This window comes from Kryptolebias marmoratus, linkage group LG17, assembly GCF_001649575.2.
Source record: "Kryptolebias marmoratus isolate JLee-2015 linkage group LG17, ASM164957v2, whole genome shotgun sequence".
Classification (NCBI taxonomy): Eukaryota; Metazoa; Chordata; class Actinopteri; order Cyprinodontiformes; family Rivulidae; genus Kryptolebias; species Kryptolebias marmoratus.
This window is the reverse complement of record NC_051446.1, coordinates 19,573,394-19,594,181: the sequence shown is the minus strand read 5'-3', so window position 1 is coordinate 19,594,181 and position 20,788 is coordinate 19,573,394. Positions and strand designations below refer to the sequence as shown.

The following is a 20,788-nucleotide window of genomic DNA, read 5'->3' as shown; positions in this document are numbered from 1 at the left end:
GGGGGGGGGGGCGGAGGTGGGGGACCCAAAAAAAACCAAGTCCCTCCATCGAGTAGAATCATCTTGTTTCTTTTTTTTCTTCACATTTTCATCCCGCGACAGGAAGGCGAAACGGCGGCTTCAGTTGATTATCTCTCTTTCCTTTGCTATCCAATGGATATTCACTGCAAGGCAGACCCGTTCACAGCCATGCACCGTAAGTAGCACAACCCGAGTTTCTGTCCGCAGCTGCAGCTTTTTGCACAGATTAAAACCATCAAATGTTTTTTGGGGGGGTTCTGCACGTCTCAGCAGAGCGCAGCTTTTTGTTCCCTTTAAAGTGAGCGTCTTTGCGCAAGAAAAAAAGACAAACAACGAACCAAATAGGGGAAACACTGCGGCGTGTGTACATTTATTTCTAAAAGAGAAAAAAAGTAACTCATATTTTTTACCTTTCACTTTGTGTGGATAAACTTCAAATTTACAAGAAAGCTTCCAAAATATCTCCACATGCAGCGGAGCGCTCAGGGCAGAAATAAAACTTGCCTCTGTAAACAAAGAGCAGGTGCTCTCTAATTTACACGTGCCTCATCCTGAAGCTTCCCACGCGTGCTAGTGTGTGTGAATGTGTGTGTGTGTATGTGTGTGTGTAATAAGTCTGGACATATGAGTTACCCATCTATTATTTAAATTATCCGCGCAACAACATCCAAGTTAAATCCACATCCAGCGTGTTTTCCTTGTAATGTGGCGAAGGTGTTACTAATTCACGTTCTCCTAAACGATCTGTGCAATATGAGTAAATTAAAGCTCGTTTAATTATAAAAAAAAATACCACGCAGGGATAATGAAATTTAATCGCCAACATGAGCCCTGATATGGCAAATTGTAAATAAAAAGCAGATAAAGAAAATCTTTTGACAGTCAAAAACTTTAATGTGCTCACGACTAATACTGTTTTTCTTTCTTTTAGATAAATGGAAATAATTTAGAAAATTTATTTTGAATTAAAACACAATGAAAATATAAAAACATTGCTCAGTCAGGTCAGTTTTAGCTGATTTTAAGGAGGTCACATTTATCTAAACATAGTGACAAATTAAAAGAAGACAAGAAACGTTTTAATGTAAATGCAAAATATTTATGTTCTTATCACTGAAATGTTGCATTGTAATTTTTTTTAATTAAGATGTAATAATAATTCATTTTAATGGATTTTTTAATAAAAAAGAACAAAAACAAATAAATTTATTGTTTTAAAATTAAAGATGAATTAAAAAAATAACAGTTATGTTTAGCCTGAAACGAGTATACTGTGTTTATGCATATATTTAAAAACATGCTTTGTTAAATATACACAGGTTTTTCTGTTTTTCTTTTATAAATTAAAGAAAATAAAACATACTGATGCCAATTGTCTGTTAAATTTCCAGCGAAGCTAAATTCTCGTGTATTTTTACCTTTTTATTCATGTGCAGGTTTGCTCCATAAAAAAAACAACAACTAGCTTCAAAAAGTTGATCATTTTCCTCCTCTTCTCCTTTTAATTCCAAACCCACCTGCGCCTTCCTCCTCCTCCTCCTCCTCCTCCTCCTCCTTTACGACCTTATGTAATGTTACGTCTGTGTGTGTTTTGCTGCTGTTGTGTCCCACGTAGGGCACGGAGGTGTAAACCAGCTCGGCGGGGTGTTTGTGAACGGCAGACCCCTCCCGGACGTGGTGAGGCAGCGGATCGTGGAGCTGGCCCACCAGGGTGTCCGGCCCTGCGACATCTCCAGACAGCTGCGCGTGAGCCACGGCTGCGTGAGCAAGATCCTGGGCAGGTGGGTGAAGACTCCCCGGCGAAGGTATAGAGATTCTGGGTGGACGTGGAAACTACTCATGTTTGCAATTTATTTTATTTGGGTTTTTTTTGGAGTTTATGTGTATATTTTAGTAAATATGTATTGTTAAATATAGTAAATATGTGATGGTCATGGTAACTTTTTGGAAATCCGTGAGCTAAGTGTATATATTTGTGCGCGCAAGCGTGCGCCAAAATAACCAAAATTTTGGTCTTCACGTTTTTATGATGTCCCATATTACTGTTGTACATTTAAAGGGACAAGTGTTATAAATAAAATTAAATTAAAAAGCTCACATTCAGATTTTGGTGCTACTCCACGTGTATCTCGAAAGGACAGTTTTTTGGGGTTAAATATGCGAGAACATTTTCCTTTTTTTTTGTTGCAGATACTACGAGACTGGTAGCATCAAACCTGGAGTGATTGGTGGCTCCAAACCCAAAGTGGCCACTCCAAAAGTGGTGGAAAAAATCGCAGACTACAAGAGACAAAATCCAACCATGTTTGCCTGGGAAATCAGAGACAGACTGTTGGCAGAGGGCATCTGTGACAACGACACTGTTCCCAGCGTCTCATCCATTAACAGGTAGGGACATCTTAAATGCAGCATGGTATTAAACTGATTATTTATTTATTTATTTTAGTTGAGTTAAACTGCCGGATGTAAACACAGACGCTCTCTGCAGACCCCGCCACAGGCAGAAATTTGTTTGAGCAACTTTGCGCTGCCCGACTCTCCGAGCAGAGGTTGCAACGCTCTCAGAGGTGCAATTCAATCTTTTCAGCGCGAACTCCCTCAGCAATCAGCACTACATCCAGGTCTGAGTGAATCTGTCGAGATGAAAACCGATCAATATTCGGTGACCAGATCCCGTGGCGCTATAAAGCAGGCCAATTTTCTTGAGCACATCTAATGTGCAGGAGTGCTGCGTGGAGAACGCAGTGCTGAATTTTTCTTTTACCTGCAAGATGGTGCTTAATATTTAGACAAATATCAAAAATTCCTGTTATTTAATTGGTGCGTAAAAGCGCAGGAAAGCTCTTATTTGTGGTCAAATTTCCATTTTCACGCTATTTTTTTATTTTCTGAAAATTCCTTCTATGTGGCTATGAGACACCCCCTCCGCACCTCTTCACCTCTTCAGCCCCACCACCACCAGAGATCCCTGATGATGAACTTTGGTTAAGAGGCACCGTTCCATATAGAGTCAGCATCAGCATTACATTTTAATGAGCTGATGGGAGAGAGTGTGGACAGCTCCACACAAGACATCTTTTAAATAGAAGAGAGGGAAAAAAGGGGGCTGAAGAAAATTCATTTCATGCTTCGTGGCTGCTTAAAAAGCCCCATTTAAGGAGGCTCAGACACATGTATGTGATAAATTCAAAATGTACATTAATATCATTCAAAGAGCCCCTTTAAAGTCTTTTTTCAATTCCAATTAAAGGTGACTATTTTGGAAGGAAGATGGGATGGAGGCTCAATGTGTCTTTGTTTATGTGGGAAATTAAAATGTGAACACAAAGAGGAGTAATTCTATCAGCCAAAACTGTGAGCTTTGAATTTCTATTATGGGTTAATGCTGAAAATCTACTCTTTTTTTATTTTTTTCTTTGGAGAAGGATTTCAACGTTGCTCTATAATCCAGTGCCACACAGTCTCCACATATTGGAGCATTCTTGCAAATAGATAAAAAAGAATTTTACTGCAGCTGTTTGATGTGTTTAAATTTATTAAGAAGTAGTCTTTGTTTTTAAAGCCAATAAAAACAACGTGAATGGTTCAATTATGATCACATCTAGCTGACTATCTCTCAAAAATCACAAGAAAAAGTCAAAAGATAAGGAACATTTTCACTACAGGTGCTTAAACAGGAGTTAGAAGAAGAAAAAAAATGCTGGAGCGAAAGTCTTTTCCAGTTGAGTGGTTCTGACTGGGGCCAGTTGTGGGTTTCTGTGGCAGACAGTCTGACCTCAGAACTGTTGACAAAAGAGGATGCTTGATTTAAACACCTTTCTCCTGCATGCATTATTAAATACCACAGAGATAGTGTTGTACTGCACGTCAGGGCCACCACAGCCAACACTTGCTGCTGGACATTTAAAAATGAAAAAAAAAAAAAGTCCTCAAAAGTGCTCGATATTATTGACTCAGAAGTAAAGCAATTTTAATATCTCTTCGGGGGATTTTCAGCAACAACCAGGGTCATTAATTCATTCTCCTAAATTGCTTATTCAATATGAAGAACATGGATACCAAATAAAATCTTTTTAATTTATGTTGCACACACAAGTCAAGGGGTCGAATAACTGTTATGGGGGGAAAGTGAAAAAAATTAAAACATCAATATGCGCTTTCTGGGAAAGGCATGTTGTTGGGTGGCTTTGCCTCCAAGGGGAGTTTTCTTTGTTTCTTTTTAATTGTGACAGTGTCAGATTTATTTTTCTGATGCCTTCTGGCTCTTATATCAATACCTAAAAGAGAAAAATCTTGATGCATTTCTGGATGTTATAATGTTCGATTTCTGAAATATGGAGGACAAAGAAAGCAAACCTGAAGCTCAAAGGCTGCTTGGCTCTCAGCAGACCCCTCTTAAGTGACTCCCGTGGCATACATGATAAATAGTTTTAAAGTTTACAAATTATTGTGACAGCTCCCTTTCTCCCCAAGTGCCATTCAGATTAAAGGAATCTAATGCTGGCGTAAGCTTGTGCAAAGCAATAAGGAACTATTGCTTTCCTGTCACATATAATTTATAGCTTTCTATTTGCATCTGTTTGCCCGTGTGACTAATCCCCAACTTTTTCTCTCTGCGCCTCAATCAATACAACCTCATCCGCATTGGCACACGGGGGCCATGGCTTGCGTTTGATCTGGGAAGCAAAAGGGCTGCTATTGGGCTCCGATCGGCTGCTGTGAAACTCCTTGCACTGTGGGGGTGGGGATGGGGGGGAAAGGAGCGGGAGCTGATTAGTGTGGGCCAGGTAGAAGCAGTGAAGCTGATCATTGAGGTGAATTGATGTGATTTCATGCTTTGTTTGCAAGATCACTCAGACCAAAAGTGCAATGAAGACTTTTCTCTAGACCCCCCCCCCCCCCCCGTTTCAGGGTGGAACCACTGACCAGATCTCTGCTTGTGTATGAGTAACATTTGATGCCTTTATAAAACAACATGGCCACTTTTGTGATCCTCCAGTTAAAGGGCAGTGTCTCAGAAGCACAAGTAACATCTGCGTTTCCTTTGTTCTCCAGGATCATCAGAACAAAAGTTCAGCAGCCTTTCCATCCATCTCCTGATGGGACCTCACTGTCAGCACCAGGCCATACAATTGGTAAAACATTATATACACAGCATCTTAAGATGTGTGCTATAAATTTTACAAGACAACCTGCCAATTGATACCTTTTCTCCTGCCTTTCCCTTAGTACCAAACACAGCTTCTCCACCTGTAACCAGCGCCTCCAACGACCCTGCAGGATCCTACTCCATTAATGGGATTTTGGGTATTCCACGATCCAACGGAGAAAAGAGGAAAAGAGATGACGGTAAGAGAGATTTCCCAAAAAAATGAACATATAAAAAAACGCTCAAAGAAAGTAAAGTTTCAAACAGCTTTATGCTATAAAATCCTTTTTGCTGAACTTGCAATTACAGCGTTAAAACCTGCTTTAGTTCCAGGAGATGACCCTTATAAAACACCTGGGTCTGAACTCTGTTACACTGCTGTGTCAACCTGCCAAAGAGTCTTTTGATTTGAAGACACGACCTCCGCTGTTGTCTCCTGCAATTAATCTTTATGGAAGTGATTAAAGGGCTTCAGATAATTACATGTCAAGATGATGTAGCCAACCACCCAGGTCAGTCAAGAAAGCAGCTATAGCTCTGAGGAGGGCTTTTTTTAGCCCCCTCCTCAACAAAAGTAGCTTCTCTTCTACTGCTGTTGGTGGATATAAGGAGGCCTGAGGCGATATAGATTATTGGTTCTGTAAGCAATAGGCTTCCCCTAATGTCACAACATAAGAAGCTGATGAGAATAGCTAAACAGATGCACTTGTGTTACAAGGCATGCACGGGTATGGAGGGATGAAAACGAGCAGTTATCTCCAAACAGGGTGGGGGGGAATGAGTGCCTTATTTCTGCACTTCTCTGGAATGAGAGCTAATCAGAGCACGACAGCAGTTTACATAGCGTCTTCTTTGTTCTGGCGTTTGTTGGGGAAGCACGGGGGTTTTGTGGGATATTGAGTGGAATTGATGTTTTATGTGCGTGCAGGGAGGGAGGGATGACTAATGACCTGTCAGAGGTATATTTCCTGGCAAAGATATAAAAACCAGCATGACGTGGACATGGCAAATGACATAATCAAGCCTTCCCCTGTAAGAGATGCAATCGCGGGGGCATAATGCAAACGTCTGGTATTTTCGAGGGTTCATTTTCAGTCGTTCGTAGACCTCTTGTATTAGCCAGGGTGTAATGTCTAGTCACCGAATGATAAAATGCACACATTTCTATGCAGATTGCCACTGAAGGGCAAAGAGGTATTAAAGGGCGTGGGGGGAGATAAGGAATGTGTGTAAGAGAAGGGGAGTCGGGCTGTTTTGTGGAGGTCTTTCAGGTGACAGCGCCATGTTTCTACAGCTTTTCAGTCTCAAATGATTCCCCTGATGTGTTGCCATCTTTGTGATTTAGGTGCTCGACCAGCATTACGATGAAAAAGGAGAAACCCCTGTGTGTTGGTGTGTGGATGTGTACAACCGTGTGTGTTTGCGCTGAGTGTGACGGGGGAGTTTTGGTTCTTATATACTCTCTCAGCAGCCAGCTGGTGCCTACCTGGAACCACAGGGTCACGGATACTTTATCTTTCCCAAACATAAACCTCAGGTCTTGGCCAAACACACTCAGACTCAGACACCCACATACACACACACACACACACACACACACTCGGCTGCAAAAGCAATGTCTTGCCTCAAGCCACAGTTTGTAAGAATAGTATATTACACTGGATTTTACCCTGTAGACACAATTGTCCTGTCGCTGTCTTCTCTTAAAGGGAACTTTACTAAATAAAGTGGCAAAATGTTAAGATTTTGCTTGCAGTGAGCATATGTGGAGGGTGTTTTGCAATCATAAGAATCGTAATTTGAGTTGATTTTTGTTGGCTAATATGTGAAGATTTTATATTTTGTCTAACTGCATTGAAATTTATTGTTGTAGTCTGTCATTGTGGGGTGTGTAGCGTCACGTACTTGTGTGTTTGAAGACATTATCACAGCACTCAGGACAGATTTGTTTCTTTCCATCCAATGGAGCACTTTTTGTACCTGACTGCTTGCAGAGAGTAATAAAATCCTATCACTCCTGATCAGATTTTACAATCTATAAATGAAAAAATGAGATAAAAAAAATTCTAATTCTGTTTTTTTGTAGGAACTGCAGCATTTGGGAAATTCCAACTGCAATTGTTCAGAAGAAAAAAGCTGTTTGTGCTGCCATTGCAGTGTTTTTCTGTTGATTTAGCTGTGTTTCAGTGATGCCTTGTTTGCTATTTAGACATATTTTGCTTCGCTCAGTAGGCTGTAGTCTATAGCGAGTTAATGCTTGGATTAAATTTCCTCACAGCACAGTAGCTTCCCTGAGCCCTATTTAAGTTGGTAAGCCTCATGATTATTATGGCACAAGCAGTCATTATCAAAGGATGGAAACATGAACAAAAATGAGAGAAAGGGAAGGAGGGGAAAAGGGACAGGGAGGGGAGTGCAACACAAGCTCCGCTGAAATGGATTGGCTGTGCAGCTCAGTGTATTTGTTTTAGGCTGTGGCTCTCTGCCAAGCAGCTCCACAGTTTCCAAGTCAGCAGTGCCCTTAAAACAGGGTCCCCCCCATTACAGGAGGGATGTAGAGATAATGTAGTGTGACACACGTTATGTACACTGGGTCTCGGCAAGAGGAGCTTCAGGGACACAGGTGTCATAAGAGCCATTAATCTACTATTGTCACGTGTTATTGCAAATTAAAAGTACCATGTTACAGTTGGCAGCTATTGTTGCAGATGGACAGAGAGTGGGAGCACGGGCGAGACCTCTGGAGATGGTGTCTTTGGTGACCACGGCTGTACAAATTGACACATATTAGAATTTGCAATTCTTCAGAGAAAAGCTATTACCTCACAGATTAACATCCAAGCAGCTTGCTGGCCGCCTCACCCCTGCTGTATCCCACCCCCCCATCTCTCCTGACTCGAAAAGACAAAAGAAAAGCTTCTGGATTAAGAACACAAAAAATAACATCTGGATATTTATGTACAAATTTATTTATGCGAGCGTTTTGCCCACATTCTTTATTACTGAAGGTGCAGAGTCAGTCTGAGCACACAGCTAGCTGTTCTGTTGATAAAACGCACCATCCATGAAGTGCCTTTCAAACGGCCCTTCAGAGTGACCCACAAACTGCACAATCAGACCAGTAGGAATCTTTAGTTTCAGCAGCACCGAACGCTTTCTTGGTTTTTGTAGGGCTTTCTTTTTAATTTATGAGAGAAACACAAAGAGAAAAATTTCATGATAAGATCATCATCATATATTTGAAAAGCCAACAACAATAGCCAGTGGCAGCCAGAATGGATGTGATTCTGTGCTTCAGTAACTGTTGAATTAAGTATTTCTCATCTCTGAGCGTCATGAGGACTGAACTGATGGGGATGAGTGATGGAGCGGGCCGCTGTCACACCCTGTGCTGTGTATCAGCATCTGTTTTGGTGGGGAAAGGAAGAAAAGAGGAACTCAGAGTGCAAGAAAATGTCAGCACCTAAATGCAACAAACCAAATTAGATTAATAAAGCCTTTAAAGCTCAGGAACATCAGAGCAAATTAGTATTAGCCGATGGTAACATCTTCTAAATTGTCTGAATTCAAGGCGTAACCTCAGTTTTTCCAAGTAATCAATTGCATTTAATCCATTAAATGCTTACAAGTCTGTAGTTTTTAGTAATATATAACAAAGAATACATGCAATTTTAGATCTTTTTTTAATTAATTGAATTTCTATCAATTTACTGAGCAGTATATTGCCCAGTTGATATAAACATTAATTACAGATCTTTGGTGACACAGAACAAACCTTTTACCTTCCAGAGACGGTATTTCATTCATGTTTACATAATCAAAACATTCAATTAGAAAAGCAAAATACAGCTGAGTTCATCCAAATGGATGCAAATGAGTTTTAATTTGATTCCATTTAGCCGAGAATTGAATCAGGCGGGAAATTATGGAGGTGCGTTATTGTGAAATGCACAACTGTGTGTTATGGGAGTGAATATATGTTGACATGTTATTTATACAAATAGCTGACTGAGTGCGAGTAAAAAAAAGGGGACAAAGTTTATCACTATAAAAAGTGGGTATTTTGTGACCTTGAGGGGCCTGCTCAGCTCCTCACGCAGCGAACAAGAACCTAAAACCTGAATTTTTAGAGTTTCAACGTTTTATCTGCCCCCGCGCCTTGTTTGAAACAAGCGTTCAGAGAAAAGTGCCGCTATGTCTGCGCCTCATTCATGATGATTGTTCTGTTTTTGTTTGGAGGGCAGTGCAGTCCTCACAGATGTGTTGGCTGGAGCCTCCTGTCGGGGGTCGTGACCTGCGGGTGCCAAGCCTGCAGAGAGGAGTCCACTTTGTTGAGCTGGCTATCTGATCTTGAAAGAGGCTGCTCCCTCGTTACCAGAGTGTTAATACAGACTGATGTCAAGATGAATGCTATCAGTGCCAGTGATGATCAATAAATGAAGACAGAGAGGGACAGGCGTGTAACACACTCACAAAGCCGAAGATGGTTATCACTGCTACATAATGGGCTCATTTGGGTCTGTTCAAATATTGGGTTTGACTTCCTATTGTGAAGACAAGTGCTTACAGAGAACTCATGAACACTAAAATCATTCTAAAAGTATTTTTAAATGTCAGTATTTATATAAAATCCCATTACTGCATATGTGCGAACATACTGTAAGTGAAATTTGAAAAAAAGAAAAAGAATGACGTTCAAAATCTCAGATGATCTCGATTAAAATTTAATTAACAAATGTATCTGCTTGTCAAAATGTTAAGCAGTGCATAAAATATGTATTAAACTGTAGTAAATGATTAATAAAAATATAGGAGACCATCACTTTTTTCAGTCTAAAGCGCAATAAAAACAAACGAAAATGATCTTGACCTTTAATACACCTGATTTAATAACATTTCAAAAAAATGTCATTATTAATATTAATTTTAATTAGAGGCCCTTTTAGTTTTAGTTTAATGATAATTACATATTAAATGTGGAAAACTGACTGATTGTTAAAATATATATTTTCACACTTAGAAACAGAAAAACGGCGCTAGTTCTATTTAAGTTTCACCTTCTGATGAGGGGTTTAAATTTGTAACTTGAAAGTAAACTAAAGCTGTTTTGTAGTAATTTATACTCTTAACTTATTGTTCATTTTGTTGTTGCAGTCCTAAAACTATTTAAAGATGCATAAACTTTACATATACTGAAGAAACCATACTTTTCTATGGGTTCATTAATGATCCAAATGACATTTGAGTTATCTTTAATCGCCACAGGTTTGTCAAAAGGGGTGAGGGCAGATGGGACTGTCCTCAGTTTGAGTGGGAGGAAGAGTGTGCAGTTTGACCCAGGATGGTTTAGGATGGTTTGTCTTGTGTGTGGGAAGTGTATTCCACAGTGGTGAATGACAAATATGGTGTGGGGGGGTTATTGATCAGGTGCTGTGGCTCAGGCTAGCTGATGGAGAGTAATTAATGACTCTATTTGCTTTGGTAGCAAAGAGAACAATTGAGTTTGATGAAGTGACACACGGCAACAGGAGCATAGGTGAGGAGATTGTATGTGGCTGTGCAGAAATTATTCTGAACATTCACAGAACAGCGACTAACAGGAAAAGTCAGAAATGTTCGTTTTGTATCTAGCTGCTGCAATATATTATATAAAAGAATTCAACATTATAGAGATGAATACATCCTTTTTCTGCTTAAATAATAAAGTTATATGTATATAAAGGATTCTATAGAAAGATTTAAAACAATTCATATCTTACCTGTTGTAGATAGCTTTTTGAACAAGCTCAGTTTGAAGAAACAGAGTAAAATTCTTACCGGATTGACGAGCTAACGGCTAGTGGGAGCAGGCCCAAGAAGAAAGTGGATCGCTGCCATCTTAAAACAATCAACTTTATTTTACAAAGATTTATTACACTGCAGTCAGTTTTGCATTTCATGGTTATTCCAGCTGAAATAATATGATATTCCTGCTGGAAGGGCCCCAGGTTGCATCAAAAGTGCTACAGCTAGCTGCTGATGTCCCTGTTTGAGCCTGCCCAAAACTGTGGAATTCTAGAAAAATAACTGTGTAATGCAAAACTTCTAACAATATAATATATTTTGCATCAACTGCTATAAATGTTTTGATACTGGAGTTGTTTTAAGAAAGAGGTTTTCAATTTGGCCTTGGCCTCACTTGGACCAGCTGTTTGCTCGTCAGTCAGTCAAATCAGAATTTAACTCTATTTCTCCAAACTAAGGTTGTTTAAAGAACCATCTAACAGGTAAGCTGTTAATTGCTGGAAACATTTCCATAGAACTGTACTTCAAAAGACCTGAACTATCTCTTTAAGTTACCACCACAATATTTGGGCTTTTACATAATCTTTCCGGGCAGATTAGACACACAGCCTTTTTTTAAGTTTTAAATCTGAAATGAGACAAAGTATCTTTCTTTCAGGATGCTTGGTTTGGATATTCTCCCCAAACTCTTTTTTTGTCTTCTTTTTCTGTTCACTCAGCTCAATTGCCAGCGTAAAACGTTTCATTTTTTAGAAAACAACAACTAATTTCAACTTCCTTAAAGAGCATTTCACCTATTCATACAGAAATGCTTGTGAGAAATGTGTAGAAACTTAAAAGGTTATATTTTATGCCAAAAAAATGTTTTATTTAAATTTTTTTTCTCAAAACGCAATCAAGTTATTTTTCTACTAAAAACTAAAGAAACAGAATGAAAAAGAAATTAAACAGAACAATGATCTCACTTTGTGTTAAGCCATGGCCTGAAAACTACTGTCCAAGCAAAACATTTTTTATGAATATTTAGAAGGAACCATACATGAAACATTAATCTAAAATAAAAGAGAGCACAGAGTGCCAGATGTAGCCACTGGATATTTTCCGTCCATGGGTCCTGGCAGGTAAACACCAATTACTGTACATTTATTATTTTACTTATTTTGTTTTAGTTCTGGAAACCTTAAATAATAAGAACAGAAATGCTGGGAAAATACATTAAATCAAAAGTAGCTAGACTTTCTTTTTCAGACTTGAACATATTTTGCTTCTCATCTGAGAAGCTTTCTCATTTCAAAAACTGAAAAGTGCAAAATTTTACACTTATAAACTGCTGTTCTGAGTCTGTTGCTTTCGGTTCAGTTTATTAGGGTTACCATGTCCTAAAAGACAATGCTTGTATGGGTATATGTGTTGACAGTACATATATTGATAATTCCTGGAAACACGAAACACTTTTGTTGGCCACATAGGGATTACAGCGATCCATAAATTCAAAATTTAAGAGAAACAAATGTTTTAGATGTTTTAAGAAATGTTGAGTTTATAAATACCTGTGATTTAGTAAACAACAATGAGGACACTGTTAAGACAATAAATGTCTATTTCTATTATTCTTTTTGTTCTTGTATGTTAAACACTAGAAGAGAAACACTTTAGAAAACATTTTATTCTTGCGAAGAGGTTATTACTTTGTAACACATTTCTTCATCATCTGTCATCATTGTTGCTGTACTAAAAATACTAAACAGTTTTGTCACTATGATGGGAAAAAAAACATTATTCTAAGGTACTTACAGAAATAAGAGATGTCCTCATTCCATTTGTCTGAACAGTTTCAGCATTTTAACTGATACTGAAAGTCAAATGATGCACAGTTTCAACCTTTCTGACCTTAAATCTGACAACAGTGTCTTAATGTACTTGATGATATTTGCCTTTTTTAAATGCAAAAACAAAAACAAAGCAATCAACCCACAAAGCTTATAATAAAACAGATTTTTTTAAACAACTCATTGCATTTCTTTGCACAGTAAAAATAAGAAAACTCATAACTTCCTTGTTCTGCAGCTATCAGCACATTCTGTTTTTAAAGTCTTTTGGATAGTTTGCTTCATCCTCTGGCCTCAGCATGTGAAAAAAAGGTCAAGCAGCAGAATAGACTGGTACTAACCCTCCCAAATGGCACTATCACACAGACATGATTGATCAATTGAATTCTACGGCAGAGAAAAATGTGGGATTAAGTAGAGTATTATACGCACAATGAGTTGAGGCATGATGTTCATTTCAAGTTCATTTCAGCTCCCTCTTGCCACCAGATCAGGCAATCAATAGCTGGCCTTGCATATCATATATCACCACTCTCCCTCAGAGGGAAGAACATAATCTGCCGCAAATTTAGAATGACAGATTTGTAAGGGAGCTGAAGCTTTCTGGGATCCTGGGAGGAGATCTGCAGACACAGCCACTGCAGCCATGATAGGTGTGTGTGTGTGTGGNGGGGGGGGGGCGCGGCTGAGCAATGGAGGGATGGGTCTGTAAAGGTTTTAAAGCTTTGCACACAGCGGGAAAAGCAAAGGCATCCTCCTCCCAACAGTCAAGTAATCAGGTCAGGAGTCGGGAGAAAATTCCTATGTTTGGAGAGCGGGATGATTGAACAAGACTATACAATTTTATTCAGCCTCTTGTCCTCCGCCGCTGCTTCCAAATGGAACCACACGCTCAAAGAGAATAAAAGCCGTATTGAATTGTAAAAGGGAAATTGTTCTTTAAAAAGCACTTGATTCCAGTGAACATCAGGCTTTTTTGGGGAGAAGAAAAAGACAGGTGGAAAAAAAAAATCTCTGTCTGGAATGAAAAACGACTATAATGGGCTTGCTGCTGCATTTATTACATACTCTTTTTACGACATGTATATCTTTGCAAGTGACTGTAATCCATCAATTACCAGAGGGCTTTTAGATCATGATGGCACTAATTCTAAGCATGGAAGACCATGTTCGTGGTAGCCAGTGGCTCACTTCAGCCATTAAAAGGAAGAAAAAACTGAACTCTATCTCATTCTGTTCTCAGAACATACATGAGGGGAATATAAAGTGCATAGCTTGAAGTGAAGGCCAGCTTCCCGGGGTCAGTGTCTCGAATGTTGCTCTTTCTTCTTGTAGATGGTTCAGATGGTTCTGGCCCAAACAGTGATTCTCAGGGTAGCGTGGAGAGTTTACGGAAACACCTGAGGGCAGACGCCTTTACCCAACAGCAGCTGGAAGCTTTGGACCGGGTCTTTGAGCGCCCCTCGTACCCTGACGTCTTCCCTACATCGGAACACATCAAACCAGAGCAGGTTAGTGGCTCTACAGCTCTGCTTTTTTTTTTTGTCAAAAATTAACAGAAACATACAGAAATATTCCTAGACCCTCTCCAGAAGCAAAGGCTAATTAAACAAACATCCTAAAATGGCTAAACAGTGGGCTAGAGTCAGAGCCTGTGTAATACTGGAGGGATCACAAGAAAAACTCCCACACATTATTGATTTTCTAATGAAAAACACATTCCTTGTACCTGGTGTAATTGAGAAAAACAGTAAAGCCACATAAAATTAATCAATATCTAGATTTTATTATTTTTTGCAGCATTATTCACCTGCTGTTTTGTTTCTTTTGTTGTTTACTTTACACTTCTGCCACATATTTTAATTTATAGAGACAGTCATAAAAATTGCCTGTATGCTTGACATCAGTGACTGAAACATTGCAAAAAGCCTCCATCGATTCTAAGTCGTAATTTTAAACAACACTCACCATAGATTAAGATGCATTCAGAAAACAGCAACCCCCTTCCCCTCAACATCAAAAACCACCTTTTATTAAAAGCTCTGGGCTTATTACAATGAATAACCTTTATTTACAGTACTTTCATTATACTATTAAACAACAAGAGACTATTAATTTATCGCACCAAACTATAAGTCAGACCCATAAAGCAAAAGCAGTCACCTAATTGAGTTCATTTTAATTTCTCTCCAATCGGGGCGAATTACGCAGGTGATAAATCAGTGGGACAGGCCTCACCTCCAGAAGAAGGCCTAATTTGCAGCTAATTACAAAACTGATTTCTACTGGAAGATCAATACCAAAACGAATTGGAAATGACTTGCAATCACAAAGAGCGTCAGGGAGAGTATTAAAAGGCAGGAAGGGGAAGGGGAAGGGGAAGGGTTAGACTAGAAAAGGGAGGTGAGTGGGTGAGGAATTAAAAAAAAAAGGAGGCTAGAAACAGTCCAGAAAAATCAGCTTTAATTTACTGCCATATTAATCAGAGCACTTTCCCTTTTATGGGTGCCTTGTGTTTTTTTCTCCTTCAGGAAAATGTGGCCCTATTAGCCAGTGTCTGGGTTCTGTAGCGAGGCATTAAAAACCCATTCTGGAGATGCAAAACTCAATGGATTCACCCCTCCCACACTTCTGCCAGCCATTTGGTCATCCTTTTCAGACCTATCTTTTCAGTTTTCTCCCTCCTGCCCTTTATCTGCATGATAAAACGTCTGTTTGGCGTCTGAGGCCAGCAAGAATAGAGGAAAACATCCGACATTGTGCCAGCGAACAGTTGTAGCAGACAATTAGAGTTTATCTGCGATAGTGACAGACAAGAGCAGGGTCACAGGCGTCCCCCCCTGTGGGAGAGCAGCCCACTGAACCACTCACACTGGGCTTTGGATAAACATTGTCAACACTCAGACTCCGGAAGTCTCATCTCATTAAAAAAACCTGCTAACATCTGTCACTGGTGTCTTTGGGGCATATTTACAAAAAGAGATTATTTCTATAAAAGAAGAAGACATTCTTTCTTTTTTACGTCATGTTTTATTTCAAACTAAAGAGTCCATTCAATGAAATTACAAAAGGACTTATTTTGTTTGTTTTGCTGTCGTTTTAAATATATTTGACCTTGAATGTTGAGCTTCCACCTCAATCCACAGGAGGGGAATATGGTTTAGTTTATAAAGCTCATCATTTCTTTAGAGACTGTTGCAGTTTTTGACAGTTTTTACTAAAAATAACTGTCACTAAAAAAGGTAGCTTTAAGTAACTTTATGGATAAAAGTCATAAGTAGCATCTTTCAATTCATATAAGGCTAAAACTTATCTTTTTCTGTGATTTAGTTGAACAAGACCTTTAGGCCAATATTTTACTGCAAATAAAAGCTGTATGTGTCATTCTATAAGGCGATAAGAGGTAATGAAATTTAAAGATGGTCTACACTCCAAATGAGTAAAAAGCAAAAGTGAAATGTGTTTCTTAAACAGGACCACATGGTGTGTCTGTAACAAAGCAGAACTGCTTTCTCCCTTGGCTGATCAGGAGTAGGACTGCAGCGAAGCACAAAGGGCCAGCTGACGCCTTGGCTTTTCACTCATCTCAAAATCCCACTTCCTCTCAGACAATACCAAAATACATTCATGATATGCTTGAACTGCCACCCTCCAGCACACACACACAAACACACACACACAATACTCTCATCCAAATTTATACCCACCCAGGCCTGTGTGGAGTGCTTAATGGAGGAGGAGAAAAAGGAGGATTTCCATCTTGGTATTGTTTGGTTGTGTAATCATTCAACTGCCTTTTCCCAGGCTAATGAGTACTCGCTGCCTGTCCTGAATTCCAGCCTGGATGAAGTCAAGCCCAGTTTATCCTCTAGCGCCAACCCAGACCTGGGCCCCAGTGTGTCGCAAAGCTACCCTGTAGGTAAGATCATGTGCCATACAGTTTGCCTTTACGCTGCCGGGCCACAGCTTCAGCTGAGGGGAGGGGCGGGGGTTGAACAATGTAAACAATCAATGCTAAAGATGCGCAATGCTAAAATAAAATGTGTGACAATAAAGGCAAACCAAAAAGTGAAGTGTGAAGACTTTTACTCTGAGCTGAAAAGATGTTACAGTGATGTGATAAAAGCTTAGCAGCTGTCTTCAGTCCCGTTTCTGCTGAGCAGGCAGGGTATTAAAAAAGATTGGGAGCTGTTCAGTCACCGCTGGACAAGGACCTTTGGGTGTCAGCACATCAGAACTATGATTGTGTATCAGGGCAAGGTCTTGGGGAGGAAAAAAAAAAAGGCCACCGTGCAGGACTGGCTGCTTGTTGGCTGCTGCTGCACTGCTCCTGCGATTTGTCCACAAGGAGACAGTTTGTGTGGCTGAAAGCACGAGTAATGTGCTCCGGTAAATACGCTCTGGCATTTCTGCCGCCTAACTCTAACACCATGATCATTTATTTCACCCTCCTATCGCTCCCTTGCTCTGTCCCCCCCTCTTCCCATCCCCCTTCCACCCCAGAGTTGTCTCCTCTCCTTGTCACAGTTAATGACTGGCTGGCTAATTGAAATATTGCTCCGTTGTTGCAGTGTTATTACCAAGAAGAAGGTTAAGTTTACTGAAAGTTTACGATGACTGTCGGGTGCCTGAGATTAATATACGGAGCTTTTATTAAAATTCATATAATTATGCAGCAGCCATCAAAGGCAATGANGGGGGGTGATTGAAAATTGCTGCAGCCCTTCTTCTCAAATGATAGCCAAGCAGTCTTATGAGAAAAGAAAGAGCCCTTTTCTCATTAATATGTGGGAGGTAGATTTCCCCCTGTAAGGCGGGCCTCCTGAGAAGAAAGGTGTGTGTTTGTCCTTTGTGTATGGATGGCCCTGCAGAAAGCAGGGCTGGTTCTGCAGGAAGGCTCTTCTTACTCCTTCACAGGTGCAAAAGAGGAAAAAAACGCTGGCCTTGTGATCATAGCACTGTTCCTGTGTGTGTTTGAACGTGAAAAGCACAAGTCTTGCTTTAGTAGTTTATTCCACGCCTTTCTATGTTCACAGGAGGCAAAGAAATAAAGCATACAGAGGTCAAACTAATGGAACAAACATCAACTCAGACTCGCTTGATAATTACTATTTGGTTAGTGGCTCCTCTGCTTGGTTTTCCCTCAGTGGCTGCCTGTGTGGATAATATGTGATATTCAGGTGTGTGGTCTCCCTAATGGCTGAGTATTACAGTTTACTTGCCAGCGATAAGCTTACCAGAGGAATTTTAAGCCATGCAAAAAGTGGTAAATTATCTGCAGTATTTAGGCTGAGATCCAATTCCAAATTAATTGCGTCCTTATGGTGGGAAGAACCGGAGAGCACGTTCATCCTCAGCATGTTTTTCAACCACCAATTAAAATGCCTGCACTTATTGATCTTGTTGATTTTATGCCCTGGAATTTGCATAATCTATTAAAAATGAATGATTCATGAAGTGCTCATTGCCAGAGATTGGGATTCTCAGTGAACTGAAAGAGTTGAGAGATAGAAATCTTTTGTGTCCTCTGCTTTATCCTATTAAGGCTCAAAAGTACCTCCAATAAGAAAGGGATTTAAGGGCATTGTGCACATCATCAAAATTCAGAGGCAAGACGCTACTTCCATTAAAAGTGTTTTTTTTCTCTCTTCCTCTCCTCCACATTAATTCTGTATTACCTGCTAAATAGTCCCTCTTACCCCATAAAAACACCAAAGGGTTCCCTGAATATGTGGAAAGGACAATTGCATATTGTGAGGTAATTTCTATTGTTGATATGGGAAGTAATTTCTTTGATGAATTCCCTTTCGAGAGATGGATTTTCATCTCAAGTGCTTCTTATTCTTGTTCAGTCAAACTGCTTAAAATTCAAATAGTGTGGGCTGTGGGTGAATCTGTGAATAGCAGAAGGAGGAGCTCTGAACTTTTTTGCGTATTTTGAGAAATAAATGAGGAGATGGCCTCGATACGGCCAATTGTCCACTATTTCAATACAGAAGTTTTGGTATTTTTCCTGAAAGTAGTCGGAGCCCATCTGTTTTCTTGATGCTGCTTCAGAGTTGAGAGTCATCTTGAGGCAATGAGTAGTTTCCCTCAGGCTTTTCAGAGGAAGTTTTCACACATCTCCACTTGTAGACTGCATTCTTAATGCTCTTTAAACTCGTGCCCTGCTGGGCCCTTTAATCGAGGCCTCAAAAGGCTCGAAGCCCCTGTGTCAGTGGCGCATTTTCTTTTCCCCCTTAGTCTTTCTTGCTGTTTTTTTAAACAAAACTTCATCCAGTGAATTAAACATTTATTTAAAGGTGAGGATGCTCTCAGGGTGAACCACACAGAAAGCACCAAGACCCGAGTGACAAACAGACAATGAACATGCCACCCGTGATGCGTGGCCTCTTGACAAATCGCTAGCTTGTCTCCCCACCGGGGAAAATGGCACGCTCCGAAATTAATGCTCATCTCGTCTTTTACAAAAGCAAACTAACCTTTGAGCACACATTTGATAATGAATGACTTTCAGACGGTGTTTGGGGAATTAAAGCAATTTGGCTCTCCAAACATTCTTTACTTAGTTGTAATTAATTAGGGCGCAAGATTTTTTTGGCTGTTGATAAATTGCCCCATTCTGCAATATTGCCCCGAAAATGGAGGTCAAAGATTTTTGGTTGTTGTTGAAGCAAACACGAAGGTGTCCCTGTCATGCTAAATTTAATACTCTTGCAAGCAAAAGAGTCATTGTCAAACGACTTTGTTTGCGTGCCAAAAAAACAAGAAGGTCATCCCACTTTTCTGTTTGTGTGATAAGAAATTGAGCTGATATCAGCTGCAAAAGATGCATATGTGTTTTTGCAATGTTGTGGATTAGTATAACACTCATAAATCTAAATTCTTGTTTTCCAGCAGTGAAATAACGATAGGATGGTTTCAGTCACTATGTGGTTCAAAAATCCTGTCCTGCTCAAACTTCAAGTAATCCCCTGATATTTCCAGCTAGAAGGAAAACCATAGTCTGAGTTTGGCGGTTACTGCTACAAACCACTTCTCAATTTAAGGCAGAAATCAACAGGCTTTTTTAACAGCAAACTAAAAAAATCTTTGAATTGATTTTCTGCAAAGGAGAGAGAAAGAGAGGGAAAAAAAGAGGCCAGAGGAAAATAAATAGCTTGATTTGCTGGCGTTCAATCTAAGGGGACTGTCAGAGGAAGCAGACAATAATATAAAGAAGCCCATCTTTTAATGAGAATCTCAACACACATCTCTGTTGTAAAAACAACAAAGGCTAGGAAGCAGCTAATGAGGCTATCATTGCTGTACAGAGAGTTCTGCAAATGTGTGCCTCTCTGAAAGAGGGCTTTAAAGGGGACATAAAGCAACAGTCACAGAGCTGCTGGCAGTCACCGCCAACTGATTATAGAAAAACAGAATTTAGCACAGTCGGTATGCTGGCAAATATGCAGCATATTGATTTACATTCATGTCTATTAGTAGATTTTTTTTTGTTTTGTTTTTTTTCCTCATCAACAGTCCTTAGTAACTTTTGAGTTTGATTAATCTGCTCTGATTATTGATCTAAACCTGTACTAAAGTGTGTCTTACTGATGCCATTTAAGGTCAGAGTGAAGGCTGAAGTTTCCAATAAGGGTTAGGTTATTGATCACCTGATTTGATTCAGTGGATCAATATGAGGGCTGGTATTGATGAAGTGACCAACCCAAATTAACTAGTTTCTTGGTTAGTCACTGATGTTAAACACTTGGATTTTACAATCATTTCATGTATTGTAGCTACATTCGAATCCGGATGTATTCGAATCATTTTTTAATGTAAAGAAAAAAAAACACTTTGGCGTGACTTTCTGTAAACATATTTTTTTATGTATCCATCCATCCATCCATCCATCCATTCTCTTCCGCTTATCCGGGGTCGGGTCGCGGGGGCAGCAGCCTAAGCAGGGAGACCCAGACTTCCCTCTCCCCAGCCACTTGGGCCAGCTCCTCCGGGGGAATCC

The 20,788-nt window shown here is 39.7% G+C and overlaps 1 protein-coding gene across 7 annotated transcripts in view; it reads left to right on the top strand.

Annotated features, from left to right (window-relative positions):
* The first annotated feature begins 35 nt into the window (after positions 1-35).
* pax2b (paired box 2b) overlaps positions 36-20,788 on the top strand; it is a 31,768-nt gene continuing 11,015 nt past the window's right edge. For 2 of the 7 annotated variants that reach the window (XM_017439153.2, XM_017439179.2), the window contains exons 1-7: positions 36-196; positions 1,637-1,802; positions 2,212-2,409; positions 5,077-5,156; positions 5,251-5,370; positions 14,119-14,294; positions 16,588-16,702. In XM_017439153.2, coding sequence (XP_017294642.1) covers positions 154-196; positions 1,637-1,802; positions 2,212-2,409; positions 5,077-5,156; positions 5,251-5,370; positions 14,119-14,294; positions 16,588-16,702 — 898 coding nt within the window. In that variant the 5' untranslated portion in view covers positions 36-153. Of the gene's footprint in view, positions 197-1,624; positions 1,827-2,211; positions 2,410-5,076; positions 5,157-5,250; positions 5,371-14,118; positions 14,295-16,587; positions 16,703-20,788 lie in introns of all 7 variants that reach the window. The other 5 variants (XM_017439144.2, XM_017439170.2, XM_017439127.2 and 2 more) reach the window with 3 other exon arrangements.